Below are 25,641 nucleotides of genomic sequence, written 5' to 3' on the forward strand. Positions count from 1 at the left end.
TTAAAGCCTCTGCTTTCAACTCAGGTCATGATCCCAGGGTCCTGAGATCGAGCCCCACATTGGGTTCTCTGCTCAGCGGGGAGCCTGCCTCCCCCTCTCTCTGCCTGCCTGTCTGTCTACTTGTGATCTTTGTCTGTCAAATAAATAAATAAAATCTTAAAAAAAAAAAAAGGAAAATACATTTCAGCCTTATATAAAAAGTGAAAAATAAAAGCTTTTATGTCCATCAGTTTCAGAAATGTCAAAGAAATTATGCTTCGTTTCCTTCATTATGTGGACTGATATATATAACTGCTAATAAAAAATGGATTGATCCATACATACAGACATGGAAGAGTCACCAAGTTTAAGTAACAAAAGCAAGTTCAAAGTAATATGTCTAGAGTGATACTGTTTATATATTAAAAGGAAACAATCCAAACTGTAGGTGTATGTTTGTGTAAATGAATAGCATATATTGTATGTAATGAACACAGAAACATGAACACAGAAAAGGTCTAGAGCAGTCCAACTGTCCAAGAGAACTTTCTGTGATATAAATGTTCTGCATTCACACTAATATAGCGGGCACAAGTGCCATGTGACTGTTAAGCACTTGAAATGTTAGCATGACCAGAAACTGAATTTTAATTTTGTTAATTTGCATTAATTTAACTCTAAACTGCCACTTAGGGCTAGGAGCTACTGTATGAAATAGTGCAGGTATGTTATAGATGTGACTAATAAATCTAATATATATATTTAAATATATATATTTTTAAATATAAGTCTAATAAAGATGTGAGGTTTTATCCTTTTTAAAAGGAGACTTTTATGTTTATTATTATTTTTATGTTTATTACATGCATCTCTAATTACTTATATAATAATGTTATAATTTTCAAAACCAATTAAAAGTACTTTTTAAAAATGAGGAAAGAATCAGCATGCTCTTATGGAGAAAATACTGGGCTTGAAGTCAACTCAGATTTAAACCCTTGTTCTGCATTCTTCCTATTTCTTCGCATTTGCAAAGAGATAATAATCACATGGTTGGTAGGGTGTTGAGAAGTTACATAAATTCAGCTAGAATCATGCCTAACCCCCACTAATGAAGAGATAAAAAGGAGAAAACAAATTTCCTGTTGAGGTTGTAACAAGTTAAGATTACTAATCTTATCCCACTGACTATCCATAATCAAACTAAGATTGTAAAGTGTTAACTTTTAAACAATTAAGGAGTTTCACATCCCTTCCAAAAAATGTTGAGTTATTAAGTAGTTGTGTGGACAAGTGTGAAGATAATCTCCTGTAATCACAGAAAATTCAAGATGGGTTTGTGGCACCCCTGAGACTAGACTCTCTGGCTGCTCTCATCTGAACCACTGTCACAGTACACCCTCCCCATCCCCTCCTCTCCCCCTTTGTCTTAGTGCCAGAAACTGTCTTTTATGGACACTTGCTCATAAGAGAGTTTTTCCATCTCTTAGACTGTCGAGACCAAATTTATGGGCAGCACTGAAAATATTTTGAATCCCTTCCATGGGCTGGATCCAGGTCTCAAGTGCCAAACTAGACAGAGAACTGACCAGGGAATTCATGAAGGTAAAGATAACTGCATTGTAGTTTTGGACAAGGGAAGTAGTTTTCTGTTTACAGATTATTTACCAGTAGGATAGTTTTTAATCAGTAATCAAATGTTTTTAAAAGATTTTTATTTTATTTTTGTTGTTTGAAAAGGTGTTTTTAAATAAGTGAATAATCATCTGTATTAATTGTTTGGGGGAATTATATTCTCTAGGATTTCGAGCAGTCAAATTTACTTTGCACACCAGAGATCTGCTAAGCACAGTATTATATATTCTCAACTCCTGCAGTTTATCTGTTGAACATATCCAAAGCTTGAATACTAATGTGCATTCTGCTAAAAGGATGTCTGACAGGCCCATCAAGTGGGACAAATCTTACTACTACTTTACTGGATTTAAGGACCCTCATGAAGACCTCGAACAAGTCTCAAGAATGGAAACAACCCTAACGTATGTAAAAGTTCTTATTTTACTAAACTTATTCGTAGTTCATATTTAGAATGAGAGTCTGATCTTCCAAGAAAAGTAATTTCTATTAAAATAGTTAATCCAGTAACCATTATGAAAAAGATTTCATGTTTCTTAAAGTTGCCCAAGTACTTCCAACTATATTTAATTTGTAGTCTTTTGATACCAAACATGCATACAGGGGATTGTTTTGTTTTAAGTTTTAAAAATTCTGCTCTTCAAGTTACCCCTGGTAAGTAGAGAAAAGATATACACCTAAGACTATAAAAAAAAGTTAGTTTTTTTCATGTGTTAAACATTTCCAGTTTCTCCAGATAGCTCAACAGTAATGTCCTTTAGTGTAATAATCCATACATGATAGAAGTGCATGGAGACAACATTTGAAAATATCATCTGGGGGGTTATAAAGTATAAGCTATCAGCTATAAAATAAATTAGTCCTAGCGATATAATAATGTATAGTGTGGGGACTGTGGTTAATAATACTGTATTGTATATTTGGAAGTTGCTGAGAGAAAAGATCTTTTCAGTTTTCATCACAAGAAAAAAATGTGTTACCATGTATGGTGATGGTGTTAACTAGACTTACTACGGTGATCATTTTTTAATATATACCAATATTAAATCATTATGTTTTATACATGGAACTAATGTTATATGTTAGTTATATCTATATTTAAAAATATAATCTGGAAATACTGAGAAAGAATAATTTTTAATTATAAAAGCCATGTATGAAATATTTCCCTTTTACTTGTCCTGTTTGTAAAGTCACCATTAATATTTTTTTGAATAAGTCCTTTTTGGACTCCATAAACACCACCCATATTCTGTGCCTATAGTTGTACCTAAAGAGTTCATGGCTTACCAGAGGATTCTCATTTATTACATCATAAATTATCTTTAATTATCTACTGGCCAAACATCTACTTTGTGAACTACCTATACTAACTCAGGAATCCCTGCCCTTGCTATCTAGCTAGATTCCAAATAAAGCCATAGAGACAAGAAAGTAGTAGTCTAGTACAGAAAGGGAGACAACCTGTCGGAAGGCATGTGTGTACATGTCTATGATGGTCTCCCTCTGGTCTGTGTATGTGTGTAACTAGGGGGTAAATCACCTCCCTAAATATGTGGATTTTAATTGTTCCAATTCTCTTTGTAAACAAAACCAGAATGAAAATGTGACTTTGGGAATGATAATGACAGACCAGAAGTAATGAAGTAATGAAGATAGAAATTGATGTATAGGGGCACCTGCGTGGCTCAGTTGGTTAAGCCTCTGCCTTCGGTTTGGGTCATGATCTCAGAGTCCTGGGATCGAGCCCTGCATTGGGCTTTCTACTCAGCGGGGTGTCTGCTTCCCCCTCTCTCTCACTTGGCCTGCTGTGAGTATGAGCAGCTCCAAACCCTTTGAGCCAGTCTTGACCTTTTCCCAAACACAGATACTGCCCACTTTGAAGGTACTCTACTGAGGTCTTACTCAACAGTTTGTTTTAGGTGAGTTTTTCCCAGTAAGGATTCCAGGAGCTTTTATCATAAAAGTCAGAATAATATCTGTATCAATTTCTTGTTTCAATTATTAATTTTTTAAATTTGTAATTATTTTAAAATAATTATAAAATCATCGAATCATTGGAGAGCTTTCAACTCATGAATTGAGTGATGCTGCCTTCTAAGATTTAGGGTACCTGTGACAGCCAAAACTTGTTAGCCACCATGGTCATTTTGGCCATATGCAGTTCATGTTTTTATTTTGATTCTTGTATTGTTTAATTTCATCTTGTATATTTAGGTTGCAGAAGAGGAATCAGAAGGCGCACATAATTATAATGGTCACAAAGAACATAAAAATGATAATTCAAATTTACATCAAACTGATCTTCACTGGATTTATAAATTGTATTCACCTGATCAAAAGTTATTCTTAAAAGCATGTTAAGCTTTCCTCTAGGATTTCTAATAATTTCTTCTAGTATTTCAAGATACAATTTTTTTTTTTAAGATTTTATTTATTTATTTGACAGACAGAGATCACAAATAGGCAGAGAGGCAGGCAGAGAGGCAGGCAGAGAGGGGGGAAGCAGGCTCCCTGCTGAGCAGGGAACCCGATACGGGGCTAGATCCCAGGACCCCGAGATCATGACCTGAGCCTAAGGTATAGGCTTGACCCGCTGAGCCACCCAGGTGTCCCCAAGATACAGTATTTTAAAAAGATAATATAATAGCAGTGTTGTTTTTTTTTAATAGCAGTATTTTTTAGTGTAAACTGAAATCATCTCTTAATGTTGTGAAATAAAACCTAGAAATTGTGAAAATAAATCAGTCAGGATTTTTTTTTTAAGTAGAAGAATTACCACATTATAAAGCTCCGTTCAATCTGTTTTCATATTACATCTGGTAATTACATTTTTTTTTTTAAGTGGTAGTTACATTTCAATCCATGTTTAGGACATGCTATGTAATTCTGAATTTCTTGGCAAGTTGTGCTTTATCTTACTTCAAAATCATTTTACTGTATAACCATATAAAATGGATAAAGTGAAATTTTTAATACCTCAAGAGTTTTTTTTCTATACTGTAATAGAAGTTTGCCAGTCTCAAAAAAATTGGGAAATTCCACTCCATGGACATGTTGTAGGTTTTAATATGTCCATATTTTGGGTATATTCTCTAATTTCCAAATAATATTATAACAAAATGAATTTTAATTTGTGCTTGGAAGGAGCCAGTGGGATCCATTTCTGTCTAAACAAATAATCCCATATGAAATACCTTTTCCAAAGAAAAAAACATGTCATGGAACTATAGAAAGGCCATTGAAATGCTACTCTATCATGCACTGAAATCCAGTAAATGTCAGACTTCCATTTTTTGCATTTGAATTTTGTTCAAGGAGTTATATTTCACTTTCAGTGTAGAAATTCTAAGTCAATCTTAGTGTTCACAAAATGCCACATTGTACAACTACAACCTTGGAACTATTTCTGTAGAACATTTGGAAATTTTAGTCATGATTTAACTGGTATCATGCATTTATTTATTCTTCCTTTTCTGTAGGCTAAGTCAGTGTTTTTCACATTGCAAGTATGATGCAACTTAGTGATTAGGGATCAGCAAAGTGGTTTTGCTTTTGCTTTCATCTTTTTTTACATTTTTAAAAATACATGTTTTCAGTAAGTTTAAGTAGTGTTTCTCAAAATACTTGTTTTAGTTATGTAGAAACATATATGTGTGTGCATGTGTGTACATACTGAGTCACCATTTAAAAGTTCTTACTGTGAAAAAAAATTTCTTTGTATGGATTGCCATCCAAGAAGTTTGAAAAGCTATTTGTGTAAATGCCTTACTTGTTCCACGCAGTTTGAGGCCTAGGAGTTTGAAATTTATGCCATCTTAATTTTATTTTGATTTGGATCATGGCTCTCCTTTTCATGCTCTTAAATCCATGAAGAACTGAACTTCTTGGGAGTTACTGAAATATTTTTTTTAAGATTGTATTTATTTGAGAGAGAGTGAGTTAGAGAAAGAGAGACTGGGAACACAAGCAGGGGGAGCAGCAGGCAGAGGGAGAGGGAGAGGAAATAGCAGACTCCCCGCTGAGTAGGGAGTCTTACCTGGGGCTTGATCCCTCAGGACCTGAGCTGAAAGCAGGTGCTTAACCAACTGAGCCACCCAGGTGCCCCAGCATTATTGAAATATTTTTATCTAAAAAGAATCATGAACCTAGGAAGTAAACTAAATGTCTTCAATTTGCATCTAACTTTACACCTTGTACATGATATTCCTGTATTCATTTTATTAAATTTTTTAAAAAAGATTTTATTTATTTATTTGACAGAGGGAGAGAGAGAGAGAGAGAGAGCATAAGCAGGCAGAGGGGTAGGCAGAGACAGAGAGGGAAGCAGGATCCCCGCTGAGCAGAGAGCCTGATGCGGGGCTTGATCCCAGGATCCTGAGATTATGACCCAAGCCGAAGGCAGAGGCCCAACCCACTGAGCCACCTCGGTGCCCCTGTATTCATTTCTATATACCACTTTGCTTTGGCTTCATTTCATTATCAGTTTTTTTTTTTTTTCTTCTCTTTGCCTGCCTCTTATCAACAGTACATGTATTAGGATGCCTGGGTGGCTTGGTGGGGAGCCTGCTTCTTCATCTCCATCTGCTCCTTGTCCCAGTTCATGCTCACTCTCTCTGTCTCAAATAAATAAATAAAATCTTTTTAAAAAATGCTCTAAAAAAATACATGTACTGTATTTAGCACTGTAGGTATAATGAAATCATTTTTGAAACCAAAGCGAGGTCTAATAAATTAACCACCATGAAGTAACCACTTCATAGCCTAATATGGTTATAATCAAAAAGAGAATAGCAAGTATTGGGAAAGATGTGGGAAAAACAGATGTCTACATAAAAACTTGCTCATAGCAGCATTATTCATAATAGCCAAAAGGAGTGCCGCCGTAGCGCAGTAGGCAGCACGTCAGTCTCATGATAGCCAAAAGTGTCCCATCAGCTGATGAATGGATTTCCAGAATCCCGTGTCTGTCCCGTGTCTGTGGTCTGTTTATAGGATGAAGTAATATTTGGTCATAAATACAAATGAAGTACTATACATGCTACAGCATGGATTTTTTTTTTGAACATTATTTTGTTTTTGTGTTTATTTATTTGACAGACAGAGATCACAAGTAGGCAGAGAGGCAGGCAGAGAGAGAGGAGGAAGCAGGCTCCCTGCTGAGCAGAGAGCCCAATGTGGGGCTCTATCCCAGGACCCTGAGAACATGACCTGAGCCAAAGGTAGAGGCTTAACCCACTGAGCCACCCAGGTGCTCCACTTTGAGAACATTATGCTAAGAGAAAGAAGCAGCCACAGTGGACCACACATTGCATGAGTCCATCTACAATCAGAATTGGCAAATCTGTGAGATAGGAAGTAGATTAGTGGTTGCTAAGAGCTGGAGGGGAGTATTGAAGTAACTGCTCATGGGTACATGATTTCTTATTAGGGTGATGCAAGAGTCCTAAAATTGATTGTGCTGGTGATTGCACAACACTGAGAACATACTAACAATAGATGACTTGTTTGGTGTATATATATATATATATATATATATATTACATTTCATTAAAGCTTTTCTTTTTATTTATTTTTAATTTAAATTCCAGTTACATACAGTGTAATACTAGTTTCAGGTGTAGAATTTGGTGATTCAGCACTTCCTTACAACACCCAGTGCTCATCACAAGTGCACCCCTTAATTCCCATCACAAAGGACAAAAAGGTTTAGATATTGACAATTTTGGGGCGCCTGGGTGGCTCAGTGGATTAAGCCGCTGCCTTCGGCTCAGGTCATGATCTCAGGGTCCTGGGATCGAGTCCCGCATCGGGCTCTCTGCTCAGCAGGGAGCCTGCTTCCCTCTCTCTCTCTCTCTGCCTGCCTCTCTGCCTACTTGTGATCTCTGTCTGTCAAATAAATAAATCTTTAAAAAAAAAAAAAAAGAAAAAAATAGATACTGACAATTTTACGTGGCTCACCCTAGTACTATCATTAGCAGAGAGCTGCCCTTGGAATCGTCCTCTGGAACGTTATGCTAATACAGTGTGGTTTTCAAGAAGTTGTTTCTTCCCTTGTTGGATTGTCTATGGTCCCAAGTGGTACTCTGATCAAAATATTATCTTGTACAAGAAAGCCAAGGTCATTACTTTAGTTTCCAGAATCCTGTGAAAGGACCAAACAGCAAAGATCAGTTGGGTCTCTGGACCCATTTGGATGTCTTGTTTGGAAAAATGTCTATTTGTGTCTTCTGCCCGTGTTTTAACTGGATTATTTGTTTTTTAGGTGTTGAATTTGATTAGCTCTTTATGTATTTTGGATACTGACTCTTTCTCAGATATGTCATTTGCAAATATCTTCCATTCTGTAGGCTGCCTTTTAGTTTTACTGATTGTTTCCTTCACTGTGCAGAAACTTTTTATCTTGATGAAGTCCCAATAGTTCATTTTTGCTTTTGTTTCCCTTGCCTCAGAAGACTTATCTAGTAAGACTTTGCTATGGCCAATGTCAAAGAGATTGTTGTCTGTGTTCTCCTCTAGGACTTGAATGGTTTCCTGTCTCATATTTGGGTTTCTCCATTTTGAATTTATATTTGTTTAGGATGTAAGAAGGGGGTCCAATTTTATTCTTGTGCATATTGCTGTCGGTTTTCCCAGCACCATTTATTTAAGAGACCATCTCTTTCCCATTGCATAGTCAATCCTTCCTGCTTTACTCAAGATTAATTAATTGACCATATAGTTGTAGGTCCATTTCTGGGGTTTCCATATGTTCCATTGAGCAATGTCTATTTTTGTGCCAGTACCAGACGGTTTTGATCACTACGGCTTTGTAATCTAACTTGAAGTCTGGGATTTTGATGTCTCCCACATTGTTTTTCTTTTCCAGATGGCTTTGGATATTTAGGGTCTTCTATGGTTCCATACAAATTGTAGGATTGTTTGTTCTAGTTCTATGAAAAACACTGTTGATATTTTGATAGGGATTGCATTAAATCTGTAGATTGCTTTGGGTTGTATAGACATTTTAACAATATTTGTTCTTGTAATCCATGAGCGTGGAATGTTTTTCCATTTCTTTGTGTCATCTTCCATTTCTTTCATCCATGTTTTTATAATTTTCAGAGTACAGGTCTTTCACCTCTTTGGTTAGGTTTATTTCTAGGTAACTTATGGTTTTGGGTGCATCAGTAAAACTTTAAAAAAACTATTACTACTCTTTTTAAAAATATATTATTGAGGGACGCCTGGGTGCCTCAGTTGGTTAAGCGTCTGCCTTCAGTTTGGGTTGTGATCCCAGGGTCCTGGGAGGGAGTCCCACATCAGGCTCCCTGTTCAGTGGGGAACTTGCTTCTCCCTCTCCCTCTGCCTGCTGCCCTCCTTGCTTGTGACCTCTCTCTCTTTCTCTGTCAAATAAAATATTTTAGGGAGCCCAAGGTAGGACTCGATTCCAGGACTCTGGGCTCATGACTTGAGCTGAAGTCAGATGTGTAATTGACTGAGCCACCCAGATGCCCTTCATATATCCTAATTTCTTATCTCTGTATTGCTTAGTAGAAGTGTCTTCCTTTGCAGAACAATTTTATCTTCCTTACCTCCCAACACAACACAGTATCAAGCATTTCAAATAAATATTTGATAGATGCATAAGGATTTTATTGGTTTCAAGATTATCAACTTGATTATTTTTTAAACGTCTATTCTGCCAGCACCTGTTAAGTCATATTCTAGTTATGATGACTTCCATTGTATATATAAAAAATTAAATTTTAATAAGAAATAAATTTTAAACCTGTTCTTAGATTTCTAGAGATGGAATAAAGGTTTAAAAATTCAAGATACTCCAAAACCTCTCCCTTCTGTGTATCACAGTTTTCAGTGGGCTGTGCTAGATCTTCACGCATATACATCCATCGTTCACTCATATTCTCCCCAGGGAAGGTGGAACTATCACTTCTACGAGAGCAAATGTGGAAATAATGTTATGGTACAACTAATAAGATGAAAAGTCAAACTGAAAAGACACATCTAATGGTGCTGGTGACACACTTAAAGGACAGTGAATATGTCCTAATGAAGGAACTTGAAAGATTACTTTGGGGGTTCTAGCTGGGTAGATTCCAATTTCTTCCTTTAGTTTAATCTTAATCATTAGTGCCCTGTGCTTTCCATGCTTACTCCTCCATATCTCTATCCAAGCCCCTCCACTGGCCAGACCTTACCAGCCCAGTCTCTTTTTACCACAGAGTCTCCCAAAACACCTGTCCTTTCAGGTAGGTCTGTTTATTCCCCTGTTAACACCCAGCGGAAGTTAACTCTATTACTTTGGGCTCTATTCAACTCTCCCCACCTTGTGTTTTGCCTATAATTTGGTAGAGGTTTGATTGGAAACTTAGTTTAACACTGGAGCTGCTTTACTGCAGTGCCAATGTCTTGTAGAACTAGAAATGTTTGCCTTAGCGTCAGTATTTAAAGTCTCTCTCTCTCTCTTTTTTTTTCTCTAGATCCTGGTTAGATAACAATGGGAAAAGTGCAGTTAAAAAACTGAAGAACAGTTTGCCCCTTAGGAAAGAGCTAGAGCGTTTAAAGGATGATCTGTCCCATCAGCTGCAGCTCTCAGACATCAGGTAACAATGACAGAACCTAATGTAGAGACTAAAATAAGCATATATTATCTGCAGGTCACAAGCTTTCCAGCAGAAAATATTCCAGCAAATATTGGCATCTTTCACTGTAATTATTCTGATAACTATAAATAGCCTTCAGTTATCTTTTTCTGAAAGTAGTCAAATGTTCATCTATGTAAGAAAACTTCTATCAATCTCTTGTTTACAATTGTGAAATAAGGTTTAGATACTGACATTTTTAGCATAAGAGTTTAATTTTTTAATGTTAAAAGAAAAATATCCTTTTCTATATGCAGTAATATATAAAAAGTAATTATTCCTCCATCCTGTGAGATCAGTATTAAAGTTTAAAATGAGTAAGGGATAGGGCCCCTGGGTAGCTCAGTGGGTTGAGCTGCTGCCTTTGGCTGAGGTCCTGATCTCAGGGCTCTGGGATCGAGTCCCGCATCGGGCTCTCTGCTCAGCAGGGAGCCTACTTCCTCCTCTCTCTCTACCTGCCTCTCTGCCTGCTTGTAATCTCTCTCTGTCAAATAAATAAATAAAGTCTTTAAAAAAATAAAAAAAAAAAAAATAAAATGAGTAAGGGAGACAGAAAATATGGGTGTCGTATTCTTGGTTCTGTGTTTTATAGCATGACTTTTTAAAGACATTTCACTAACCTGGAAATCAGTTATATAAAGGTAATAGACATTTATTATAAAAACAGATTTAACAGCTATTTAACAGTAAGGAAGGTAAAAGGGGGCCCTAGTGTGATTCGGGCATGGGGGGAACCACCCGTTACAGGAACTGAGAAACTATTGCCCAGTTTTGTGCTTGAATGTTTCTATTACTGTTTGTTGTAACCTGTTTTGTTTTTTTCAACCTTCACTATCAGGAATTTTTTTCTTTCTTTTGAACTAAATGACTATTTGGTTATCATAATAACACCTTTTTCTTGTGCCTATGGAGTACTGATAATACATGTTTTGTTCTTGTATATTCAAATCATAGTGGATTTGGGGGGCTTCTTTTAAATCATAGTTTTATAAGATAATTTGGATTTCAAGGGAATTGTGTAGACTTGGGGTGTGTGGGATGTTTGGATTTGTGCTGATGGCTGCTTTTTTATCATCACATCAGTATTTTTTGGCCCCGCTTTGATTATGCGGATTCCTCGAATCCCAGTTTAGTAGCACGGACTTCTCTAACCAAAACCTAACAACAAGATCCTTTTTAAAAGTTTGTAAAATAAATAAATTTATGCACACAAAAATACCTTTTTCTAGTGTAAATTCTAAATGAACTATCAAAGAGACTGGAATTAGGAAAGTTAAAGGTTTTTTTTAAGGATTTCTTAACATAAAAAGAAATAAGCATTATATTACAATATGGTGTAGAAATTTCTCAGCTTTGATTTTGCCATGGTAAATGTCAGTAAATATGAAACATATAAACAAAAGCTCTTTGGGTTCCCCATTTTTAGGAGTGCAAAAGCTTTCTGAGACCAAAACATCTGAGGATCATGGGTATGATGGCTTTCCACTATTGGAAAATCAGCCACGCCTCCAAAAGATGGAAACATTGTGACCAAGGATTGTTTCTAACTCTGAGCCACCTGTGTGAAAGACCAGTTATTAATAAGAACTGTATTTAATAGCTTTATCACAGTATTAATTCTTTGAAATTATATCTGTTTCATCTGTGGGTTAATTGAAAATCCACTTTACCAGCGATGACATTCATCAGAATTAGTGATAGGATGAAGGAAGAAGCTGTTTTTTGAGAGCTTGTTTTGGGTGCCTTACTCCTCCATATATGTTATTCCTTAGATTTATGCTGCCTGTGCTGGGGGAAGTGATCCCACTTTGTATGTATGAAATGGAAACATTAGGAAGCCTATAACGGACTTAGTCAAGGTCACAGAGCCAGTAAATCACAGAATTAGAATTCAAAGAGGGATGTTCTGATGCTTCTAAAGATCAGTGGTCTTTACATTTGTATTCCAGTGCCTCTGACACCATGTGGATGTCAGGTTCTGTTTCATCACTAAGATTCAGTGTTCATTTAGAAAATAAGTGGATTGCATGTCATTTTAAAAAATCACTAACTCTAGAATAAGATAAAAAGGATGTGATCTAGACCTAGAGTTCCTAATGAGAACTTAAATCAAAAACAAAATCGTCATCACTGAATGACGTGGAGATGAGAAAGGTTTTCTTACGTGTTCCCCATTTCATTCCTTTATTTTAAAATAACAACAGCATGGTGTATTTGCTTGTTTTAAATGTTTGGGTATCTGAACATAGTAGTAATATTTTTACTCTCTGGCAAACCATTCATTTTCCATTTGGTTGCTTCATAAAAAACATAGCTAGTTGGAAAACTTAAGCCTACTTGAGAAACTCCTTGGTTTTCGCGGGAATCAGGCAGCTGGGAGTGAGAGCAGGCCTCCTCCCTCAGGGCTGCCTGGTGTTAATGCACCTGTGTGCTCTGTTGTACCAGGTGGCAGAGGAGCTGGGGAATTGCGCATCGATGTAGCCAGCTGCATAGTTTAGGCCGCTTAGCACAGCAGAACTTGGAAACACTGAAAAATGCAAAAGGTAAACAATTTCCATTTTCTTTTAAAATATCACTCAGCTGCTATACACATCTGTAAATTGTGGAAGTAAACAAAGTGTTAAAAGCCCTTATAGATGGGACTTTATCACAGCTGAATTTTAAAATCTGTTCCTTTGAATAAAACAATGACATGAAATCAGCCTTTGAATAAAACAATGACATGATACCAGGGTGGCTCAGTCTGTTAAGTGACTGGCTTGATTTCAGCTCAGGTCATGATCTCATGGTCTAGAGGTGAAGCCAGGTGGCAGACTCTGAGCTCAGCACAGAGTCTGCTTGGGATTCTCTTCCACCTCCTCTGCCCTTTCCTCCCACCCTCCCTCAGATGTGCATGCTCGTGCTTTCTCGCTTTCTCTCTTTCCTCCTTCTCTCTAAAATAAATCTTTAAAAAAAAAATTTTTTTTTTAAATCAGCCTTGGGTACCTGGATGGTTAAGTCAGTTGTGTCTGCCTTCAGCTCAGATCATGATCCTGGGGTCGTGGGATCAAGTCCCGCATAGGGCTTCCTGATCAGTGGGGAACATGCTTCTCCCTCTGCTTGCTGTTCCCCCTGCTAGTGTTCTCTCTCTCTCTTTCAAATAAATAAATAAAATCTTTAAAAAATAAAAAATTAGCCTTTAAGCTTCTGCTGAATTTCACCCTGAATTTGTATACTAAATTTAAATCATCATTTGCATAATGCTAAAGAAATGAAGCATCTCTGGACAGTGACCAAAGTGTTTGTGTTTTATTATCAGGATGTACAATAATATTTACAGACCGATCCGGGATGAGTGCAGTGGGCCATGTGATGCTAGGAACAATGGATGTCCATCATCACTGGACAAAAGTAAGGAAAAGTTTCAAGGCAAAAAATCTTGACTTGTCATAGACCTACCTTTGTTTTAAACTATGCTATTTTGCCAGTAAACTAAAAATCTCTAATCATAGTTTCAGCTATTTTCAGAATAGATGTTTATTATCATGTAGTTAAAATACTTAGAGACCTGATTTTTAAGTCCGTTTTTATTTGGAAATTTTATAGTCTTTCCTGAAGCATAGCCTAAAAGGCCTGCATCCTATTGTTTTGGTTTTAACAGATTTACAGTATTATAATTGACATACAATAAACTACACATATTTAGTGTGTATACTTTGATGAGATTTAGCATATGTAAATGCCCACGAAGCCATTAACACAATCAAGGTAGTGAACATATCCATCACCCACAGAGTATGCTCATGTCCCCTTGTAAACTCTCTCCTCCATCTGCCACCCTCTCCCCAAGCAACCAGTGGCCTGCTCTCTATCACTATAAATCAGTTTATATTACTAGAGTTTCATATAAATGGAATCACAAAGTATATACTTCTTTTTGGGGGGGTTCTGTTTTCTTTCATTTGATATAATTTCAGATTCATCCATGCTGTTGCATGTATCAAGAATTTATTCCTTTTTATTTCCATGTAGTATTCCATCATATAAATATACCATTTGTTTATCCATTTACCTATCAATGGACATTGAGTTATGTCAGTTTTGGCGATGGGAAATAAAGCTGTTAGAAACATTATGTCCAGATGCACATATATTTCCTTTTCTCCTAAAGTGGAATAGTCAGATCATAAGTAGGGTATTTTACCTTTTGAGAAATTGCTAATGCTTACAATGGTGGTTTTTTTAAATTTTAGCCATTCTAATAGATATGTGGTGCTATCTCATTTGGATTTAATTTGCATTTCCATAATGACAGATGATGGAGAGTATCTTTTCATGGGCTTATTTGCTGTCCATATACTTTTGTGAACTGTCTGTTCAAATCAAATATTCAGTAGAAGATACTTGCAAACCATGTCTGACAATGACAAAGTCTGTGTACCGAGTGCATAAAAGAACACTCAAAACTCAATAATCAAAAAAACCAAACAATCCCAAAAAAACAAAAGTCTTGAGCAGCTACATCACAAAAGACCTACAGATGACAAATTTTTTGAAAGGCTAAAATAAAAAATAATGACACCAAATTCTGGTAAGGGTGCAGAAACACAGGATCACTCATCTGTCACTGGGAGGATTAGGTAGAATGGTACAAGGGCTCTGGAAAAGAAAATGACAGCACAGAACTAAACATGTTTAGTATGTGACCCAGCAGTCGCACCCTTGGGCGTTGGTACTAAAGAAGTGAAAAATTATGTCCACACAAAAACCTGTACATGAACGTGCATAATAGCCAACAACTACAACAACTCCAATGTCCTTCAGGCTGTGAATGATTAAACTGTGGCACATCCATACAACAGAATATTACCCAACAGGAAGAAGGGATGAACTACTCATACCAGCAACAACCTGGATGGATCTCAAGGGCATTGTGCTGAGTGCAGAAAGTCAGTATCAAAAGATTACATACTGTGTGATTCCACTTTTATAACATCCTTAAAATAACAAAATGGTGGAAAAAATATCAAAATGGTGGAAAAAAACAGATTAGTGGTTGCCAGGGGTTGGGGAGTAGGGGGCTCTCCCCCGTGGTCCGTGGGGGATCGCTGAGCGCACAGGATCCCTATGGTGGAACTGTTCTGTATCATGTGGTCATGGGATGTGACTCTACACATGGGATAAAACTGCATGTAGTTGGATACACACTTACATACACACAACTAAGTGTAAGTAGAACTGATGAAGTCTGAATCAGGCCAGTGGATTGTATCAATGTCACTTTCCCGGTTGTGATGTTATACTGTAGTTTTGTAACACGTTACTATTGGGGAAAGGGTGAAAGATGTACGAATCTACAGTTTTCTGAAAATGAACAGTTTTTTAAAGATAGTTACCATTTATACATAGATAAATCATTAAGAGAAAAGTGGAGTAAGTGGGTAGGGAAATGATTTTCAGAGTGTTAGAAGTCTATTATAAATATTTGTAGAATTAGTATACTGCTTTTGCTTTTATTAGAGCAGAGGTTTTGATGCTTTTCCACGCCTGTGTAAGTTGTGCATCCCTGGCTCTCTAGGTAAAGTATGAGTCCTCAGCACAGCACGCCAAGGCCTTCCCACTTCAGCGGACCAGACTCTGGTCTCTCTTCCCGGGCACACTTCCATGTGCATCTACCTCCTGCGAAATCCAGTCTTTTCAGACGGTCACATTAGACTTCCTTAGAAAGCTTTACTTGTGTGTCTTCTCTGTATCCACTCATGCTGACGTGGCACTTAGTACAAAGAATCCTGATTCTTGTTTTGTTTACTTGCACCCTGACTGAGAAGCAGGGCCGAACGCCTATAATCTATACACTACAGGTGCTTAATTTCATGCTTACTTATATGGTAGGTGCTCAGTGATGTTTATTGCATGGAATTTGAGTTTTGTTGAATTAAAGTAAATTCTGAAGAAGTACACTTGGCATTGAAATCCATGTACTTGGGTGGCCTGGGTGGCTCAGTGGCTAAAGCCTCTGCCTTCAGTTCAGGTCATGATCCCACGGTTCTGAGATCGAGCCCCACATCAGGCTCTCTGCTCAGCAGGGAGTCTGCTTCCCTTCCTCTCTGCCTGCCTCTCTGCCTACTTGTGATCTCTGTCAAATAAATAAAATCTTAAAAAAAAAAAAAAAGAAATCCATGTACTTTATTTCTCAAACCCTTCTCTATTAGACCATGTAATCATTCTAAACTAATATGAGATTTAAATAACAGTACTTAGGACTTATTTTCATTTGGAACTATTTCTTTCTGTAGTCTCTTCAGTCCTATCCAAAAATCCCTAAGATTATAGTGGTTTGTTTTGAATATTAATGTTTCCAGCATTACACTAAGTCTTTTTCTGTCACTTATTAGAACTTTCCTTCTAGGAAAACAGTTTTTCTTGTTAAAATTTCTCAATCCCATTTATTGGAATCCTAAAATTGAGCTATTACAAATAACATAAAACTAAATATTTCTTTCACTTTTTTTTTTTTTTTAATTGTGTAGCTTTTTGAAAGGTTACCAAGTTATTTTGACCTGCAGAGGAGGCTGATGCTTTTAGAAGACCAAATAAGCTATCTTCTCGGAGGCATACAAGTGGTTTATATTGAGGAATTGCAACCAGTATTGACGCTTGAAGAATATTACTCTCTTCTTGAGGTGTTCTATAATAGACTGTTGAAAAACAGAATACCCTTTCACCCTCGAAGTCTGCGTGGTTTACAGATGATCCTTAACAGGTAAATATCTAAAACAAGAATGACTTTTATTCTTTCACTTACATGTGTTGTGTGTGTAAGTAGATTAAATTGTTTTGTGTTTTTCTTAGGAACTAAAGAATGTCACTCTCATTAGCAACACTCTTTTTACACATTAAAAAAGCCAGCATGGATGGAACTAGAGGGTATCATGCTTAGCGAAATAAGTCAAGCGCAGGGGCGCCTGGGTGGCTTAGTGGGTTAAAGCCTCTGCCTTCGGCTCAGGTCATGATCTCAGGGTCCTGGGATCGAGCCCCGCATCAGGCTCTCTGGTCTGCAGGGAGCCTGCTTCCTCTTCTCTCTCTTCCTGCCTCTCTACCTAATTGTGATTTCTCTCTGTCAAATAAATAAAATACTACAAAAAAAATAAGTCAAGCGCAGAAAGACAACTATCATATGATCTCCCTGATATGAGGAAGTGGAGATACAACATGGAGGGTTAAGGGGGTAGGAGAAGAATCAATGAAACAAGATGGGATTGGGAGGGAGACAAACCATAAGTGACTCTTAATCTCACAAAACAAACTGAGGGTTGCTGGGGGGAGGGGGGTTGGGAGAAGGGGGGTGGGGTTATGGACATTGGGGAGGGTATGTGCTATGGTGAGTGCTGTGAAGTGTGTAAACCTGGCGATTCACATACCTGTACCCCGGGGGTTAAAATATATGTTTATAAAAAAATAAAAAATTTTAAAAAATTTTTAAAAAGCCACTTGGAGAGGATGAAGGATTGACTCTGTAAACAGTCTTGAAATACATTGCCACTTACAGGGCAAAGTCAGTCCTATGAAAAACTGTCTAGGATTAAACTAATATTGCATCAGTAACCCACATTTTTGTGCACATACAATTTTCACAACCTGTGCTTGGTGCTAAATACACACCTCCCCTCACACCTGAGAGTGAAGTGGGCTACAGCCTCTGTCTCACAGATGAGGGTGGCCACGGGGTGAGGAGGAATGTGGTCATCCCGAGGGTGTGTGTCTTTGAGGAACAGCAAAACTTAAAGCCTAATTTTGCTATATACTTTAAAAGTAAAGTAGATTTTCTTGATGAATTCCTTCATCACTCATCAGACTATTTTCTTTGGGGTGGAGTGGGAAACAAGGGATGAGTAATTCTTCCTTTCACGTGTGTTTTGTTCCAGTGACAGATATGCTCCAAGCTTGCATGAACTTGGGCACTTTAACATCCCAAGCCTCTGTGACCCAGCAAACCTCCAGTGGTTTATCCTTACCAAAGCCCAGCAGGCGAGAGACAACATGAAAAGAAAAGAAGAGTAAGTGCCATGAGCCCTTTGTAATGTCCTGCCTGTCAGGCAGTCTGTCAAAATTCAGGTATTCAGAATTCATAAAGGTGGGACATAAGAATTGCATGAAACTTAGGAAGTAGACTGATTTGTGCATATTCCACGTTTATTTATCCCCTACCTTGGTCTGCGAGGAATTGCATGTGGTGTTTCTGATTATGACAGCCTCAATGACATTACACCATGTGCCTCCATTTGAGAAGCAAGGCTTGTTAATATAAAAATCAACTCAGGGGCAGAACAAACAATAAGAATATCAGAAAGAAATTCTCCAGATGGAAAAAGGTAGCAACAAGGAAAAAATCAGTTACTGCTTAAGTAACAGGAATCTTGATGGTTTAAAACTTTGAAAACAATGGATTTTAAGTAAATGAGAAGTTTTAAAGTAAAAAATTATTTCAGTTCATAAGCAGTCCTGTCTCTGTTGTTGTTTGTATCTTTGAAGGACTCATAGCTGACAGTTTCCTGATTTGTGGGCATTGGATGCTGCTTGATAATGTTTTATGTATCTCCTATGAAGAAAGGAGGATATTACATTCAAAAGAGGTTTTTCTAAGGACATTGGCAAAGGAGGTTTGGATACTGAGAATTTACTCACTCGTTCATTCATTTAGCAGTCTTTTGCCATGACTGTTGTGTGCCCAAGACTGACAGGTGCCACCAAGAGAATGATGGGCCCAGGTCCTTGCCCTCCTGGACTGTGTTTCTGGCAAGAGGTGTGAGTTCTGCATGCATCTGCGGTAGCTGGACAAGAGAGGGCCAAGTGAGAAGCACCAAGGCTAGTGCTCCCAGAAGGCCACAGGGCCACAGGGAACACAGTGGCCCAGAGAACGTGGTTGCACAAGTCCAGAGAGGAGAGTAAGAAGGACAGAGACCAGAACCTGGAAGGTAGAGGATCTGAGGTAACCGTTCAGCAGTGTGCTGGGGAGTCCCTGGTTCCGCATTTCTTCTGTCTTGCTCCCCATTAACTCCTCCATCACCACCAGCTGCTCATGTGAAAGAAAGGGTGGTGGTGGAGGAGAGCCATAGAAGACAAGAGATAACAGGATTGTTTTGTGTATAAAATAAGTTGAAGGAGCTACATCTCTTTGTTTTGTTTGTGGACTTGGTGACAGCTCTCTTGGCCAGCTCCAATGGCACAGATGTCCCATTTCTTGACTGGTTAGTAAGCCTTCATGTTGTGATGTGATTTCTCACCGTTGTAAGTCAGCTTTAACCCTTGGAAGCAGCTCTGGCCCACCTGTCACTGTGAGGGCTGATGGTTTCAGTGGCTACACTATAGTTGCTGCTTCTGGTTTTTCCATGGCCATGGAAAATGGAAAGTTTTCCATTTTGTAGCTTTGGTGTCCTGCTACTAGGTTTTGAGGAAGTAAAATAAAAAGAAATGCAGTTCACATAGGTTACTTTTTGAAAGTTCCATCCTACCTGTGAGGTCAACACAGTGACTCATCAGAGCAGCCAGAGTGAGTTGCCCTGTGAGAAGTCGGGTCGGGGTCTGTCACTCCACTGAACTGGCCTGCAGGCTAGGGTCCCTTTGACTTTCCCCTCACTCATTTTGTTCCTCTTGGTTTGCCTTTCACCTCCCTCAGGTCTCAGCCCATGTTCACCTTCTCCTTCTCACTGAGGTCTTCCCTGAACATCAGCAGGAAACAGTGCCCCCCCCCCCGACTGTGGCACCCCTCCACCACCCCTGGTCTCCCTATTTCCCTCGTACTCCACACCACTAGTCTTTAAAAGCTGTTTCCCTCATTTATTTGCCCTCCCATCACCAGACAGAATGTAAGCATCATGAGGGCAGAGACTTTTTTGTCTTTTTTGTTCCCTCTCATCCCAAGATCAGTGCCTGGCACACACTTCAGGAAGCATCCATTGGCTGAATCCATTAACTGGCATGTTTCCTGAGCATCTTTCTGGCTTCGAGAGGAAGCCACTTTGTCACTGGTCCTAATATACCTTTCCTCTTACTCATCACCTTCCCCCTCCTTATACCTCTGACTCTAGGCCCAGAGTTTTCCCTCCACTTTGCCTTGTCCTTCCCTTCATTCTCCCATCCACCCTATTAAGGTTGCCTTCCGTGTAATCATTAAGGGGTGGTTAAGACTATGGTCTGTCGTAGATGAAGTTTGTTCTTAGACTGTGGTTCAGTTCTTAGATTGCAGAAACCCAATTTATGAAAGAGCTAAAAGCTTGCAGGTGTTCTTTCCAAAGAGGAAGGGAACTTGAAGCTGCTCATACCCATGGGAGTCCTCTGAGTACCTCTGCAAGACCCTCGGCTTGATGGACAGTTTAAAACCAGTATTCTAAGCTAATATCTGGGTCCCAAGTAGATCCTACATGGCCTTCTCAAGACTGCATGATTTGTAGCCCCCACCTCAACATGTCCAGGCTACCGGACATGTGCATTGTAGAATACCCACCCTCCTTTGGAGGCTGGTAATGACCCATGTACAGCTCTTCCGTAGGGCAGGCATAACCTAGATTTTCTTACACGAACTGCCCTCACTCATTGCTTTTGTGGTAACTCACTCATGTTTCATCCTACCCCCTATATCACATACTATAAATTTTATTATCACTTAGACAAACTGGAAACAGTAGAAATGTACAATAATAGAAGAATGTTTAAATAATTCTGATACTGACCTAGAGTAGGAGAAACCATTTAAAACAGTGTTCATTTACTCCACTAATATTTACCACAGACTTTGGTGCCTAGCCAGCCCTACGTAGTCACCAGGGCCGGACAGTGGGAACAGATAGCCTTGTGGAACTAAGTGTCAGAGGCAGAAGGAGCTTTATATGGGGGGGGGGGGGGATATCATTTTGTCAGGGGAAAGAAGGGTCATTTCCCCTTAGGAAATGTCTGGCCCATTTCTTAGTATTAGAAGGAAAGGAAGAGAACTTGCCACCAGCCACACCACTCACCATCTCATGGTGCTTCTTTTGTTTGTACTGTGCCTCCCTTTTTCCTCTATATCATTGTTGTTGTTGAGGTATGAATATTATAAAGCAAAGAAATGATAAGGAAAGACAAAAAATAATTTCAATCTCTCTGCTTCAGACTCCAGAGACACCCCGAAAGAGAAAGGCTGTTCCCCACCATCTCCTTATTGGAGGGGCCAGCCAGAGAGAGCCCCAGTGAAGGCTGCCCTCTCTGGGCTCGATTCTCCTCTGAGATTGCACCCCAGAAGGACTGATGGGCCCTTGTGGTTGTTAAGGTTGTGGCCTAGGGGTTGGGGCAACCTAGGAATGAGGCCAGAGGCTTCTCTGAGAAGGAAAGGAAATGCATGTTCTGCCCAGAGATGTGTATAAAGATATGTCATTGGAGAACTAAACAGTAACTTGACCAGATGCCAGGCTCTCTATTTCTAAGTCAGATTGTTAGTATCTTTTTTTTTTTTGAGCCAGTGAGAAAAGCCCTTTACAAAAAAAGTTTGTCAGTCTCTGCTATTGATGGTACCTATGGTTCTTCCTGTCTAGAAAGATTAGGTACAGGTTCAACTTGAACATTCTGAGAACCCCCTCAGCCCTAACTGCTGTTCAACTTCTTGAATCTCTAAGCAGCATTGTCTAGAAGAAGTCATCTTACAGGAAAAAAACTACCACCACCTGATAAAGTGTTCTGGGTGTTGTTGAAGGGAGTGAGTCAGTAATTACAGACCCCTGCTACTCATTGCCGCTGACTACAATGACCATTTCTGTTTTCATATATTTTCCTAGCTTTTGGATATTTCGTGGTACTTTTTTCCTTTATGCAAAGATTAAGAGTTGGTAAATAGAGGTTAATTGGGTATTTTTAACTAGTGCAGTACTTAAACTTCTTTAGGAACCCTTGGCCGTGGCACTTTTGGTTTACTCACCTTACTGTGTGGTGAGTACTCTTCCCAAGAGATGTACATGCTTGTCTGCACACCCCTCAAGGGTGTAACAAGGTGGAGGCCTCTTTCACACATCCCAAGATTTGGAGGATTGAATCTGTTAATCAACGTATACCCATAAACATTGGCCACCTGTGGGGAGAATGTATTTAAGACACTGAGTTCTACCCTGAGTTGAACTCGGGCCCTTGATGGAAAGAGAGGCATTGTAGCCCATAGGCCAAGGGGAGGGAACAGAAAGGGAGCTGATGGGCACAGAAGAGAGTGGAGGGAAGGTGCCTCTTCCCCAGGTGCCTGGTCCTATTGTGAGCCTGGTGGGTGTTTGGGAGTCTCTAGAAGTCATGACTGCCCTAGGGTCAGACTGTACACCTACAGTCTAAAACTAGGGATTTTACACTCAGCTTTCTGCTTTTACTAACAGCTGCTGAGTGAGGCAGGAAAAGAACTTTTAAAATTATGTCTTAATTATTTTTACCCATTACTGCTAAAAGATTGAACAAATAGTTTCAAAGATACATGTATAAGAACTATTGGCATGTCTTCTAAACATGTCATTTACCCTTTCTGGATACCATTTTCAGTGTTGAAAGTAGAAAGTTAGACTCCAGTGTTTATGGTAGCAATGCCCACAGTAGCCAAAATATTGAAAGAGCCTAGATGTCCATCGACAGATGATGGATAAAGATGTTGTACAATGAAATATTACTTAGGCATAGGAAAGAACGAAATCTTGTCATTTGCAATGACATGGATGGAACTAGAGGGTATTATGCTAAGTAAGGGAGTCAGAGACAAATATCATATGATCCCACTCATATGTGGAATTTAAGAAACAAAACAGATGAACATAGGGGGAGGGAGGGAAAAACAAAATAAGACGAAATCAGAGAGGGAGACAAACCGTAAGAGACTCTTAACTCTAAGAAATAAACTGAAGGTTGCTGGAGGGGAGGTGGGTGAGGGGACGGGGTCACTGGGCGATGGGCATTAAGGAGGGCATGTGATGGAATGAGCACTGGGTATTGTATGCAACTGATGAATCACTAAATTCTGCCTCTGAAATATTACAGTATATGTGAACTAACTTGAATTTAAATAAAATCTTGAAAGAAAGAGGCCCAGTATATAAAATTATATCTACACTTTATGTTCTTTTATTTGGTGGTAGCTTGTGGCAATATTATGTTTATTTTCAATATAACAGGTTAAAAGTTATTGAAAATGAATTGATACAGGCTTCAACGAAGAAATTTTCTCTGGAAAAGTTTTATAAGGAGCCCAGCGTTTCTAGTAAACAAATGGTGGATTGTTGTAAGAGACTTCTAGAACAGTCACTGCCTTACCTAAAAGGGATGCACCTCTGCATTTCACATTTTTATTCTGTTATGCAAGATGGAGACCTTTGTATTCCTTGGAATTGGAAGGATGGAGAAGCCATTAAATAACAGAAAATCTGTATTATTTTTGAGGTGATAAGAAACTGTTAAACTTCTTTAAATCCACAATCTGACATAACAGTATTATTTACATATTACAAGAACGAAGTTTCTAACTGCTGCTCTAAAAGTGGAACTTTTTAAAAAATTAATTTCTGCTACAAAACTCATTTTAAAAGGTTTTATCTCACAGTCTTATGGTGTTTCTTATCTGATTGGCAAGATTGGGTAAAAAGATGTCAGAATGAACATTTTTTAGCAATGTGTACATAGGATATCTCTGTATTTTTATATGACTTAACGTGGGTATAAACAGGTCTCATTCAGCATAGCTCTCAAGTAATGGGACTCATGCAAATGGATAGTTGCCTCTTGTGTGTCAGCATAAATGTGTGTTTTGCAGCCAGGAGGGGATAGTTACTGTTTAAAACAGGAGACTTATGGGTACCAAAAATTAGATAACCAGATTTTTCCGGAAAGAAAGAGTAGAAGGAAAAACAAAGCAATGTATAGTATTCACATTGTCATAAGTAGTCTGATACCAGTTTGTTAAAACATCTTAGTGACAGAAAATTTAGGTTTAAATCCAGAAGTTTTCTTACCTATTAAGTTTTTCTTACCTATTAAAATATTATAACTGTTGGTTAGGATGACACTATCAGACAGTAAATGTCTTTAAATCAGTGACGTGACTCATTTATTTTTGTGGACAAACTATCTGGAAAAACCTTGCTTATTTCCCCAAGAGTTCCAGCAAGTAGGGAGTGTAAAATGGTTCAGGCCATTCAGGATTTCTGTCATCCCTTCAACCCTGGCTTCCTGTTCCTACCAGTGTTTGACACGTGGGGTGAGGCCCCTCTGAGCCACCCCTTGTGCATAGTTGTGTGGGCTCCCTGAGGCCACAGCACAGCTTAGCCCCCAGGGACACGAGGACCTGCTTAGAGACACAGGGCTTCTCTCTTCACAGGTGTTTCCATTCAGATAATACATTTTACCAGGTCCAAAACCTCTTTGGCACGTTTCTTAAGAGGATAAGATAAATCCTAATTTGGGACACCATTTTGTAGCCCCTGCTGCTGAAGAAATAGGAAAGTTTTTTCCCCACTGAAAGAAAAGGAGCTATTAACAGCCATTCTTAAGTACAATTCAAATTCATCTAAAACACTGTTATTTAGGGACGCCTGGGTGGCTCAGTTGGTTAACCAGCTGCCTTCAGCTCAGGTCATGATCCCAGCATCCTGGGATCGAGTCCCACATCGGGCTCCTTGCTTGGCGGGAAGCCTGCTTCTCCCTCTGCCTCTGCCTGCCACTCTGCCTGTGCTTGCTCTCGCTTCTCTCTCTATGACAAATAAATAAATTAAAAAAGAAATTTAAAACACTGTTATTTAAACTGTTTAAATTTTAATTCAAATGTGTGTTTAAAAGAAATAGTGATTTGTAATTTTTATAGTTTGTGCATATCATCTCTTTGAACCTTCAGTAACAACTATACTGAATTTTTTTTTTCTGTTGCCTATAAAGATTTTCCAGAGCCAAATGATGGGGATGAAAAATTCCTTCCTTAAAGGGTACATAAGAAAATTTATTGAAAGTTTGGATTATGCCGTTTCAAAAATCAAGTAATAACAGTATCCTTAGTAATGTTTTGAATTGGTCTTTGTTTCAGAACTGATTAATATAATAAATAATACACTAATCAGATTGTCTTTCTTGCTATTCAATTATTAATAGTTTTACAACTATTGCAATGTAATAGGAAGTTACAAGACATTGATAACATCTTTGATCTCCTCTTCCAATCTAACATAAAAAGGAAAACTCTGTCCCACCACTGAAAACTGGCATAGAATGAGGCCCCTTCAACTACAAAGCCATGGAGCAGAAACAGTCTCCAAAGGGACCTGAGCTCCAGACCCAGGCCAGACCTCTCCCAAGGAAGATGCAGGCCCAGAGCCCAGGCTGTCTAGTCAGGGAGGCATAGGTCCAAAGCCACATCTGTCTG

General features: G+C 38.5%; 1 protein-coding gene across 10 annotated transcripts in view; it reads left to right on the top strand.

Moving 5' to 3' along the window:
• The window catches only part of TCAIM (T cell activation inhibitor, mitochondrial), a 46,813-nt gene extending 21,475 nt beyond the window's left edge, over nt 1-25,338 (top strand). For 6 of the 10 annotated variants that reach the window (XM_059390701.1, XM_059390705.1, XM_059390704.1 and 3 more), the window contains 7 exons: nt 1,781-2,018; nt 10,098-10,220; nt 12,705-12,802; nt 13,558-13,649; nt 16,769-17,001; nt 18,164-18,295; nt 23,408-25,338. In XM_059390701.1, coding sequence (XP_059246684.1) covers nt 1,781-2,018; nt 10,098-10,220; nt 12,705-12,802; nt 13,558-13,649; nt 16,769-17,001; nt 18,164-18,295; nt 23,408-23,648 — 1,157 coding nt within the window. In that variant the 3' untranslated portion in view covers nt 23,649-25,338. The other 4 variants (XR_009402433.1, XM_059390710.1, XM_059390708.1 and 1 more) reach the window with 4 other exon arrangements.
• The last annotated feature ends 303 nt before the right edge of the window (nt 25,339-25,641 follow it).

The sequence above is a fragment of the Mustela nigripes genome, chromosome 2, assembly GCF_022355385.1.
Source record: "Mustela nigripes isolate SB6536 chromosome 2, MUSNIG.SB6536, whole genome shotgun sequence".
Taxonomy (NCBI): Eukaryota; Metazoa; Chordata; class Mammalia; order Carnivora; family Mustelidae; genus Mustela; species Mustela nigripes.